The sequence below is a fragment of the Helianthus annuus genome, chromosome 2 (genome assembly GCF_002127325.2).
Source record: "Helianthus annuus cultivar XRQ/B chromosome 2, HanXRQr2.0-SUNRISE, whole genome shotgun sequence".
NCBI classification, from domain to species: Eukaryota; Viridiplantae; Streptophyta; class Magnoliopsida; order Asterales; family Asteraceae; genus Helianthus; species Helianthus annuus.
In genome coordinates, this window is record NC_035434.2 from 40,045,613 (window position 1) to 40,058,017 (window position 12,405).

General features: G+C 36.6%; 1 protein-coding gene across 1 annotated transcript; it reads right to left on the reverse strand.

Moving 5' to 3' along the window:
- Window positions 1–7,956: 7,956 nt before the first annotated feature.
- On the reverse strand, window positions 7,957–11,540 carry LOC110915623 (probable serine/threonine-protein kinase At1g01540). Its single transcript, XM_022160355.2, has 7 exons — window positions 10,730–11,540; window positions 10,227–10,331; window positions 10,028–10,150; window positions 9,778–9,948; window positions 9,470–9,599; window positions 9,181–9,390; window positions 7,957–8,243 (listed from the first exon to the last, which is right to left on the reverse strand). Exons 1-7 carry the CDS (start codon window positions 11,389–11,391, stop codon window positions 8,112–8,114), a joined length of 1,533 nt encoding a protein of 510 aa, XP_022016047.1. The 5' UTR covers window positions 11,392–11,540; the 3' UTR covers window positions 7,957–8,111.
- Window positions 11,541–12,405: the final 865 nt, after the last annotated feature.

Below are 12,405 nucleotides of genomic sequence, written 5' to 3' on the forward strand. Positions count from 1 at the left end.
CCATCTGGGGAGAATGGTCATCCGACCGGATGGCCATCCGACCGGATGGCCATCCGTCCGGATGACCATCCGATCAGGAAACCTGTCAGACAGTTGTACACGATGTTCGCACGATTCGACATTCTGTTCAACACTCATACTGTTAATCTATAATCAGGCTAACTCCAGCACTCCCTTCGATCCAATTAGTCGGTGTTGATACTTAGCACCCACTATGAGTATACTCGATCCCTTTTTGTTTTAAACACTTTTGGGATGCAACATGTATTCTATAAACATGACACTTGACACTTCAAACATATTTGGAAACTTACTCTATCCGTAGTAGACATGGAAATAGGATACTTGTGAAACTTGAGACTTATATGCTATGTGACATTTAATCCTTGTATGTGACATGTCTTAACAATTATGGTACTATGAATATGCTATAGGTTGTAACGCCCCGCCTGCTATTCTCTTAGGTATTGTTAAGATCAAACCTCCCGTTAGACTTTGGGAAAGGCAATGAACGTTTATAGCTCCCGCTAGACTCTTGGGATTGCTATGTTAATTGCGTTGGAAATGCATGTTACATAAGGACTGCGTTAGCTTAGCATGGTGAAACTTGTTATATGTTTTCATGGCGGATATGAGTTTTTGGAACGTATTAAACTATTATGCTATTACGTACTCAAACGTGTACACTCGCCAACATTTTTGTTGATAGTATTTTAATACATGTTGCAGGTTGATAAGTTGGACGCTGAAGAAACAAGCTAGGACGATGCTTAGAAACTCACCTAGTTAAACCAGGAAATTTTGAGCGATATTTGAATCTTGATGTAATTTGATCCTTTGTGTGGTTGTGATCGTGCCGCACCCCGATGTTTCCGCCATCGGTTGGGGTGTGACAAATCCTCAAGAGTCTTTTGCTGCGAATGAAACATAAACAGAGGATAGGTTTTATTGATGATAAATGGCAGGAACAATGTGCTCTGATTTGTAAATAAAAAATAACAGAGAAGATGACAGTGACGATTGCTGTAACAGAGAAGATGGTGATAATTTTAGGTGAGAGAATAGAGGGTTGAATACTTGTATCCTCTGTTTTATGCTTCGATGATGAGTAATAAATTTCTGAGTGATTATGGCTAGACACAGATTGTTGGTATCTCTCATTGAACGAAGATGACAGTGGTGAGCTCTTGAAAAGCTCTAATACCATATTAGAGTTTCTAGGAATCTTTGTATTGACTGTATTTTTTGAATGATTTTAGGTTTTTTTTCCAAGGATTATATACTACCTATATATTTACACAAAGACCCCTAAATAATACATATTGTGTCTAATATCCGGGTTTAAGTATCACAAAGTGGGTAATTAGTGGATTTTAGGAGTAGATCTTAAGGGTGTGTGTTCGCCATAAAATATATAAGTACTTGTTTTTAAAAATAGGTACAAAAGGTTTGTTGTAGTGTTTGATATGAGGTTTTTATATATCTTAAAGACCCAATATGAGAAACTATTAAAACAATGTTTATCTAACAACATATGTCAGAGTTCATGGTCAAAGTACAACAAAGGGAGGCCTGAGGGTATAAACAAGTAGAGCCATTCATGTGTTACTCGATATAGGCTCTATGGAAGCTTAAATCGATTAAGTCAAGCTTAAACGAGCATCACCTAACTTAGAGTTCGTTTAATAAATGAAGTTAAGCCCAAATTTCATTATTACGCTTCACCATGTTCACGAGTCTAGAACTCTATATGGATCTATATTGTATATATATAATAATAACTTTGTTTAATATAAAAAGTTGGTTTTATGTAATAAATACTATTATGTATATAGTTATTTATATACTATGAATTAACATAATGTTTGTGCATAGTGTTGTTGTAAGTTGTGTTGTTTGGGTTTTTGTGCTTTATTGTGATGTAAATTGTGTTTTTTGGGTTGTACCCTGATGTGGGCATATATTGTTTTGTTTATGGGGTTGCTTCATTTGGAAGCACCCCACTTTCTCTTTGTTCCGTCGTTGTCTTCCGACGCCACCATTCCGTGGCCGTAGCGGCATCTATAGAGCCATTGTATTTCGTCGTTTTCCAGTCATACAACTTAAGGGCTACGTTTATTTCATGATTTGGTTTTCTTTTGTCGGAGTATACATTTTATTTCCATTGGTATTTTTCTGATTATGATTCTGACCGGAATTGTAGTTTTTGGTTTTCATTTGCTTCGATAATGCTGTATTGGGGCTTTGATATTGTTGCATGTTGTTTTTTGAAAAAAATTTTGCATCACTTGGTTGTTTGTGATGTTCCCGTGAGGAAGAAAGTGTGGACTTCGTCTGACGTTTATTCGTTTGGTTGGTTGTTTGTTTACCGTTTTAGTGTTTTGGGGCTTTAATGCTCTTGCATGTGTTGTTTCGAGCATATTTCTTTTACATTCTGTCATTTCGGTTTTTCCTGTGAAGTTGAAATGTACATCTTCATCCGGGGCTTATCATGAACTTATGTCGATGAAGATGCAACTTTTGAGTTCATTCAAGCCTTTTCATTTAATGTTTGCGCCGTGATGTTTATTTGTTTATTCATGTCAATGAGGATGTTTAGTTTCTGTATCATCTGAGATGTTTATTTGTGGTTCACGTCGATGAGGATGTTAATGTTATGGTTCATCCGAGACTTTTAGTGTTTGTTTATTTTTCCTATAAGGATTGACACCTGTACGGGTCTGATGCATTGTACGTTTTACTCGAGGATGATGAATTGGGTTTTCATCCGAGAGTGTAGCCATGATGGTGCTTTAGTTTCGGCTTGGCACTTTTGATGCAACAAACCAAGGCAGTTAAGCTTCGTTTGGCTTTGGTTTAAATTGTGAGTACATGCATTTGTGTTGGGTGACTTGGAAGGGCTTTTTATATGCTATGAATTAGCAACATGCTTGTGCATCTGTAGTTTAAGCTGTATGTTTGTAATCTGTTTGGTTTAGCCTTGGCTTTGTCTTGGTTGCCTAAGTTATGTCGGTTTGGTTCAGAGTTGGCTTTGTCTTGGATGCCTTGGCTGCGTAAATTATGTGGGTTTGGTTCAGCCTTGGCTTTGGTTCAGCATTGGCTTTGTCTTCTTCTTGGCTACATGTGTTACATATCTTTCCTGCCATTCTTTAGTTGTGGTTGATATATTGTTTGGAGATTCATTTAAGAGAGTTTTGCTATGTTGATGACATGGTTGGTTTATACATCTAGTTGTTTGGGTTGTTTGGGTTGTTTGGTTTGTTTGTGCTTTGTTGGGTTGTAACTTGACTATGGTGTGTTGTCCATTCTTTGGGTATTTTGTGTGCTTCTATTTGTATGATTGCTTCATTTGGTCAGCCCTTTTTAAGTGGCACCAAACGTGGGTCGGTTTGACTTTATGGTAATCTGCACCTCATATGGCGTGGCAATATATGTTGTATCATTTGTGTGGTTACATGCATAGAACATATTGCTATGTCATAATACATAAATGTTACACGTAAAAAGACTGTGATGGATAAAATCTTGTTTTACTAAACTGTGATGGCTTAGTATAAGCAGCTGGTTTACGTAAGATTATCTTAACCACATTTAGCAGCACTATAAAGTTCAGCGCGTTAACGGTTTTCTAAACTATTATTATAAAAATACTTTATGTTGTTAGTTTTCCTATTTTCCTGTGATGACAATTCACATCAAACTAGCTAAATGCTTAACGTGATACGTACGAGCCTAAGTTTATCTAATAACATTAATAGGTTTAAATTATTACGACTTAATGTATTTAAAAATTCAAACTAAATTGTAACTTATAGATTGATTCGTAAGTAAAAAATGACCAACTCAAACGAGGAGCATAATGTTTTCGAACAATTTGGACTTATTCTTGAACTTGTGGTCGAGTATGACTGTAGGAACAATGAAAAATTGGCCGATTTCACCGAAAGAATGACACGGATTAGTGAAAAGTAAGCTGAACTCCAGCTTGAGATCAACGCGCTTTATGCGCGTTACGCTGACCCTAACAACGTTCATAGGAGTTAGCGTTTTTAGGTGTTGTAAGCTCGAGTAATTGTTGATTGTATATATTTTTTTTTGTAATTATTAATGACAATCCACTATATGTTTTTATATTATCATTTGCTTAAACATATGAGCTAAGAAATCCCGCCGCGTTTGCGGGGTTGGGGGGGGGGGGGGGGTTGTGTAAACCTAGTTAACGAATAATTTAATAACATATATTATATTATACTTATAACATTATGTATATATATAAATATATATATATATATATATTGAATGGCAAATCTTACATCTTCTAAATTACACCAAATTGTAAACTACCTTGCTTGGGATTGAACTCAAGACCTTCTATTAAAAGGCAAGGGCCTCTACCAAGTGAGCTACTCCCACTTTGGCAGCTATTTATGTGTGTGTATATAATAATGAGTTATATAGCAAATAATAAATGAGGCTTGCAACAACTTTAGATATAACATTTATAGCTCTTTTAACTTTGAATGAGTCGAGCTTGAACTTAAACAAAATCGGGCTTGACTCAATTATACTTTAAAGGATATTTATAGGTCAAGATGTTCGATCTTGTGCCATGGTATTCAGAGCCGTCTCTAAGAATGATAAAAAAAACTTTTAGGCCTCGTGCGAGACAAGATATTAGGCCCCATCCGTATAATATAAAATTACCAATTATAATGGTGTCGGTATTGTTCCAATACCATGACGATCCGAACCAGTTTTGACCGAACAACATCAGTACCGGTATCGATGTTATGGGAACCGGTACCAGTATTCGTTTTTATGGTTTTTTATCGATGCAAAACACGTGTTGATATCCTTTTAGGCATATCACGACATATTTTTCTTTTTTTTAAAGCATATATTTCCTTTACCTTTTTTTTAATAATTGTTTTTTTTTCTTTTTTTGAACATATATTAATTTATCCATTAATTTGATTCTTCTTTAATAATTTACGTTTTTTTCTAAAAACATAAGTACGTAGTTGTGATTGATTTCTTTTCCCGACATTCCGTTATAAGTTGTTAAAAACGAAGTTGTACTCAAAATAAAGTATTTATTTAGTATCATAAAACGGTATGATGATAAGCTAAATCGTTCTAATGGTTTGACTTTCTAAACAACGTGCTTTATTTTCAAATTACGTTTGTTTTACATTATCATTTGCTCGGTTTTGCTGAAACGCACGATATAAAAAACTAGTTAACGTTAATATATAAGAATATAAAATCAACAGTATACACACGTCACGCATGTATGTGGTGGGTTTCAACTATTAAGATGCAACACGTATAGAGGTATAGGTGTTGAATCCTATTTGAAAGTCGGCCCACGCCATTTATGCACACTTAACTCTAGAAGACTCGCCTTGTTTTATGTTTCAAGTGTTATATCAAAATTGAAGAAGATTTTATTATTAATTTTATAAGTCCTTGGTTTTGTACTTTTTTTCGAATGGTAAATTTGGATCACTGATGAATCACTGGAGTTTCATCGTGCCACGAGCGGAACCGTCCGATTATATCCGTCTCCACTAGGCATAATGCCTATATACCAATTTAGGAGAAAACCCAATAAATATGAGAAAACCCGCCTTGTGGGAATCGAACCTAAGACCTATTGATCTTAAAGTCTTATCTCACCCCAAAATGTTTTAATCATATTCGGGCTACTAAAAATCTTGAGATGACCAGTAATAAGGTTTATCTGAATTTAGAATTTATGAGTAATAAAACTCAATATTTAAAGTAACTTGTTTATCATAAAGCCATGGACCTTTTGACCTCGTGACATAAGGAGTCGAAGTGACTTATTTAACATAATGCCGATTGGCTCAAAAAGTAATTACTCCAAAATATATTAGGCTAAACAGTACGGGGGACGTTCATGTCTGTCTTGGACCGTCGCCGACCCTGTACACCATTTCCACAAGGGCGTCGGCGTTTTGAACGTTCTCCCGAAGACGTTGTTGCCGGGCCACATTCAAATAGATAGAACCGTTTTTTAACGGCTAGTTTTTTTTTTTTTTTAAATTTCTTTCCCACTTTATAAATATATACCCTTTATCCCCCATTTTAACCCAAATCTTTCCATTCTTTCTCACTTTTTTATACATCACCTTAATTTTTATAAAGTTTTAGACATGTCTTCTTCTTCATCGTGGTGTTCGTCATCTTCGGATGAGGGCGATTTATTTTTTGCGAACCCCGTAATGCAGGCAGCACGGATGATCATGGAGGAAGAGGAAGAAATGTCATCACAACCGCGAACTAGGGCAGCCGCCTTAAACCCGAGACCGAGAAGGTTATCTTTATTTTTCGGTGAAAATAATATATTTAGTTTTTTTCGATGTTAATAATGTATTTAATTTATTTTTTTGTGTTAATATTTAGGTCCGATTATTTTGCCGACGAACCTGTGTACACGGCCACGATGTTTAAACGTCGGTTCCGAATGAGTCGTCGACTGTTCTTACGTATAGCAGACGACTTGGCGCAGTCTGATCCGTTTTTCACACTTCGATACGACGCTAGGGGCCATAGGGGATTCACCACTTTACAGAAATGTACGACGGCCATTCGCCAACTGGCATACGGACGACACCCGATTCGTTGGACAAGCATTTAAGGATGTCCGAAAGAACTTCACGAGAATGTTTGCACAAGTTTTGCGAATGGATGGTGAAGTTATATAGCAAGAAATATATGCGGAAACCAAACGCAAATGACGTCCAAAAAATATATCAAGCGTACGAAGAAAGGCATGGTTTCCCAGGAATGCTCGGAAGCATTGATTGCATGCACTGGCCGTGGCAGAACTGCCCTACTGCGTGGCAAGGTCAATATACTCGGGGCGATCATGGTCATCCAACTATAGTACTAGAAGCTGTTGTGTCACAAGATCTCTGGATTTGACATGCTTTTATTGGTCTGTCTGGTTCACTTAACGACCTTAACGTCATCTACCAATCAGAGATCGTTAAAGAGGTAATAGCAAGAACTGGTCCAGACACCAGTTTTACGGTTTCGGGGATGGAATACAGGCGCGGTTACTACCTTGCGGATGGAATATATCCAACGTACTCTACAATCGTTAAAACTATTACGCACCGGACAGACGATATAAGAGAGAAATTTGGCAAGTTTCAAGAGCCGGCGAGAAAAGAAACTGAACGGTGTTTTGGGGTTCTACAAAAAAAAGACATATCATTGAACATCCAACACGTTCTTTTACATCACAGAGGTTGCGATACGTTATGTATGCTTATATCTTGCTGCATAATATGATAATCGAAGACAAAGGTAGAGCGATTTGTGAGTACGACGAAAACGGCCTAACGTAAATTCTGTTCCAGTAAGTGTAGAACAAGATTTAAACGGATTCTCCTCACGTAACGAGTACACACATCAAAACCTTCAAGCCGACTTGGTGGAATACATTTGGAACAACGCACAAAACGAACCCAATGACGACATGCCGGATGAAAACTAGTAGTTTTTTAATTTTTTTTTTAAGTTTAGGTTTCTTTTTTAATGTAAAGTAGGAATTAATATTTATTTTAAAGTTTAAATTAATTTTAGTTTATATAATTATTGCATATTTAATTTGTCAAAATTAAAAAAAATAAATAAATAAATAAATTAGTGGGGGAGGCACATCCTCCGTTTTTCTTAGTCCATCATTCGAGGGGCATCCTCCTTAGATGTTGACGTGACGCTGACATAAAGAGACATCCTCTAAGAACTTGGCTCCTTCACACCGAGTATCTTTACTGAGATCCAAAGTCAATTTTGTAGTCAACGAAACAAAAAAGTGAAATATGGATGTATAAAGTGTGAACACCTTTTATTACAAAAATAGAAAAGTCAAAACTTTTTTTTCTACTTTCTTGTTCCAACACTCAAAAGTCAAAACCGATCAAAACAAACCCACAACACAACCAATCAAATAAACAACCATAAATGTAAGCAACTCAAAAACCCGACAAGATTGATATGAAATCTACAATGGGTAGTTATGAACGTGTAAACTTACATAAATCAACATTATACACAAACATTGACCTTAAACTCTACTAATATTCTTGTTTTTTCCATTCTGATCTGTTGGTTTGAATGCTACTTTCATATCCACTACTATCACCCGACTCGATTTGTCGTTTCTCAAACGATCTCTCCCTTCCCGTCTCCCGACTTCCTCTTCGGTCCTGCATTTGATTATCAAACTCTGATTAGCGGATGTGTTGATTTTCTTTTTCGAAGTGTGAGTGATTTTGAATATCAAAATCTGTAACAATAGTTTAACCAATGGGATCAGGTATTACCCTGGACCCTGCTAACCAATGGGATCAGGTAAGGTAATACGTGTTATTTGACGTTTCATAATCACCTTTTTGTTGCATCTAGTATGAAACTAAATATTTTATTTGCTTTTTTTTTTAACAATAAGGACCTGTTCCCCATAAACTCACGGGACCCACAAAATCAATAATACCCTTCTAACCAAAGGGATAAGGTAAAACGCACTTTGCGTTACGCAGGTGGCCATCAAGGCGCTTACCATCAGTGGCGAAGCTTGACCCAAATGACGGGTGGGGGGGGGGGGTTTCGAAAACGTATATACCCAAAAATTTCTATACGAAAACTACATATATAACACTACTCAGCGAAAAGTTCAGGGGGTCGGGCGCCCCCCTCCCGCCCCTGCTTACCATTGTGCTACCCAAACCAAAGCAAGTTGGCTGGTTCGGACGTTTTGAGGTTTACACGGTTCGGTTTTGACGGTTTAACGGTCCAGCCATATTTTAGAACTTGGAGCCTCGCCGTGTAAACTGAACCAACCGTTTTAACCTTTCATTTTTTTATTTTTGGAGTATGAGTTACATAAACATTCATGAACCATCTTTACCATTCTTAATTTTTTTAGTGCAAATTAATGATTTTAAAAATAAAATTAAATAAAATCAGTTTAAATTGCAAACTGTCAAAACAAAACTGCCAAAACTGATCAGGTTGGTTTGTGATTTTCTGAAAGCGTAGCTAGCGACTTGACCCAGAAATCTAATCAAACCGACCAACGAATCGTGAACACCCCTAAAAAAACAGGATACCGCGAGAATTAAATTTAATGATTATGATACTTACATCTCGAAAGGGAAAATCATCGGCCTCAAGCATGTGAATCACATGACCCATTTTCGGCCTCTTTTGAGCACTCGGATCCACACACCGCAATGCTACTAAAAGAACACGTTTCAACGCTCTCGAAGAAGGTTTCTCGGGCATTTTAGGATCCAAAACCCCCTCAGCATTCCTACTTGATACCATTGTTTTAAGCCAATCAACAAGGTTTACCTGCGTTGGTTTTGATTTAGAACCCAAATATCATTATAAAATAACATTAAAATTAAAAATGAAGAAAAATAACACAAACCTCTCCTTGAGGCCGACTATAATCTACAGGGTTTCTACCGCTAATTATTTCCATAATAAGAATCCCGAAACTATATACATCGCTTCTTTCGTTCAACATGCCAGTACTAGCGTATTCTGGAGCAACATACCTATTGAGAAAAACATTATGTTATTCGGGAGCATAAAACACATAAATATCGTACGGGTCAAAACAGGTTGGGTCGGGTCAAAAATCAGCCAATTCATAATTAAATCAGTCAAAAATGCCATATTTAAATATATATATATATATATATATATATGCACATGAAGAGACAGCTTACGTACCCAAATGTTCCCATGACTCGAGTAGTGACGTAACTCCTTTCTGAGCCTAAAAGCTTGGCCAACCCGAAATCCGAAACTTTAGGGTTCCATTGCCTGTCGAGCAAAATGTTGCTCGATTTGATATCTCGATGGACAACTTTGGGCTCGAGGCCTTCATGCAAATAGGTCAACCTATAAATTTACAAAAAAGTCAAAAACGGGTAAAAAAATTAAATGGAAAAAGACTGAAAGTTTTGGATTAAGAATGTACCCTTTGGCGGTACCGAGTATAATGTTCATTCGTATCTCCCATGTAAGCGGGCTGGTGGGTCCCACATCTCCATGAATCCATTGTTCTAAGTTCCCGTTATCTACATACTCATAAACGAGTATCCTAAACAAGAAAAACACCTCATGTCAAGAATCTATTGATCTAAATTAATATATAAGTTTTGAAACAAAAAGGTTACCTGTGAGCTCCTTCAACACAATAACCGAGCAATCTGACTAAATTCTTATGGCGTACGCGTCCGATTGCTTCTACTTCAACCTTGAACTCCCTTTCAGCTTGTCCTCTGTTTATAATTATTAAAAAACAAAAGATTAGGGGGGTGTTTGGCGATTTGGCGTTGCGTTTAAAAGTCATATGATCTGGAAATGATAATCAAATAGTGAAGATCACTATCCCTATATCCAAACACTAGAAACTAAAATTCAATACCACATTAAACAATGATGTAGTCAGATATTATTATAACATCCGGCGTCGCATACCAACCAACACTGTCCGCTTTGCCCACTAGGAGCTAATAACCAATGCACCCAAAACGCATTGGTGATAACTGCGGATACGGGATTATCCTAGGGTGTTACAATTGTCTTAAAACGGGTAATCAAATTCATGTTTATATGCATTTATGACAAACCCATAAAACCGTAACATAAGTTTATAACTAAAATTACAAAACAGAACCTGTTATTCATCAAATTCTTAACAGCAACAGTAGACTTATCATCCAACACTCCACAATAAACGATCCCATACCCTCCTTCACCAATCACATTCTCATCAGCAAACCCATTTGTAGCAATCTCAAGCTCTCTTAGAGTATACCAATGCCCCCAACCCAAATGCGAAACCTCGGGTTGAACCGAAACAACCGCTTGAAGATCACCCGACCCGCTTTCATGACCCGACCCACCCCCCTTTTCCGGGTAACTTATCCTATGCTTCTTCCCTATATCTATCTGGATCTTCTGGTACCCATTCAACCCACCCTCATCTTCTGCATGATCCGGGTTCGGGTTTGGGTTTGGATCCGGGTTTGGGTTTTGACCCGGGTGGTGGTGTTGCACCTGCTGTTTGTGAACGGTGATGTGGGTTTGTTCAAAATCGGGTCGGGTCGGGTCGACCCGGACTTCTCGGATTTCTTTAGAAATGTTGGGAATTGAGGGTTTTTGGGGTAAAGTTTTGGTTTTTTTGCAGGAATTGTTGTGTTTTGAGGTGAAATAGAGTGAAATTAAGAACATTAAGATGACGATTGCAGCTCCGACACAGATTCCGACAACAACCCATAATCTTAAGCCGAAAATTGAGGTTTTTTTGGAGAGTTGATCGTTTAGGAAACCCGACATGATGGATGTTGGGTTGAGGTGTCTTTAGATTGGGTTGATGATCTTTGTACGATGAATCCACATGACAAAGAGACAATTGTGAATGATAATGAAGATGAAAGACAAAAATGGAGGCTGGAGCAGTGGTAGACTGGGAGTATTAATGGATAGAAAATTTTAGTGGAGTTTATTTTGTTTTTATTATTATTATTAATTATTATCTTATTATTATTATTTTTTTGTTGGGGGGAGTTTTAACTTTTAAGAGCTGTATTGATTGAGACATGGTCAAAATTAGGGAACCCCACCCATGATGCTTTTTATTTCTAGAGGAAGTTAAGTTATATTAATGGTTGTTGGTGATACTACAATTTGATTAATGTGTGTGGATTAAACCATGTGTAATGGTTAATGCTTTTTTAGAGACATTTTCGTCACATCAACATTATAACGCTACTGCAAAAAAATATGTAATGGTTAATGTCCATTTCATTCAATACTTATCATTTTTTTCCTCCTCTTTGGACGTTATTCTAGAAATGACACTCCCTTTTTATGCTCCTATAACGCCTGAGGGGATGGTGCTAGGGGCGTTATCAAACTCTTTAACGCCCCTATAATGCCCATTACGCATGGAGTAAGGGAAAAAAGAAATGTGTTTCTGAAAATAGATGGTCAAAGTTTTGTTATTTTTATTTTTTTCATTTTGTTGTTTTATCTTTACAATTTTAAGATTTTTGGGTTAAAAGATTTTTTCAGAAAATGTGTATGGTTGTTTTGTTTATGATAACGATGTTTTAAAGAAACGTGTAAAATTATTTACAATAACGATCTCTTAACGTGTAAGGTTGTCATTTACCATTATGAACCACACATTAGCCAGACATATATATTAAACCGGGAAGAAACCTAAAAATACATGACAAATTAAAAATTTATCAAATAATATTGTGGACATTATTGACGTGAATCTAAAAAACCTTAATCTATCAAAAAGTAAAATCCTAAAAACACTAATTTATTTCAAAAACATAT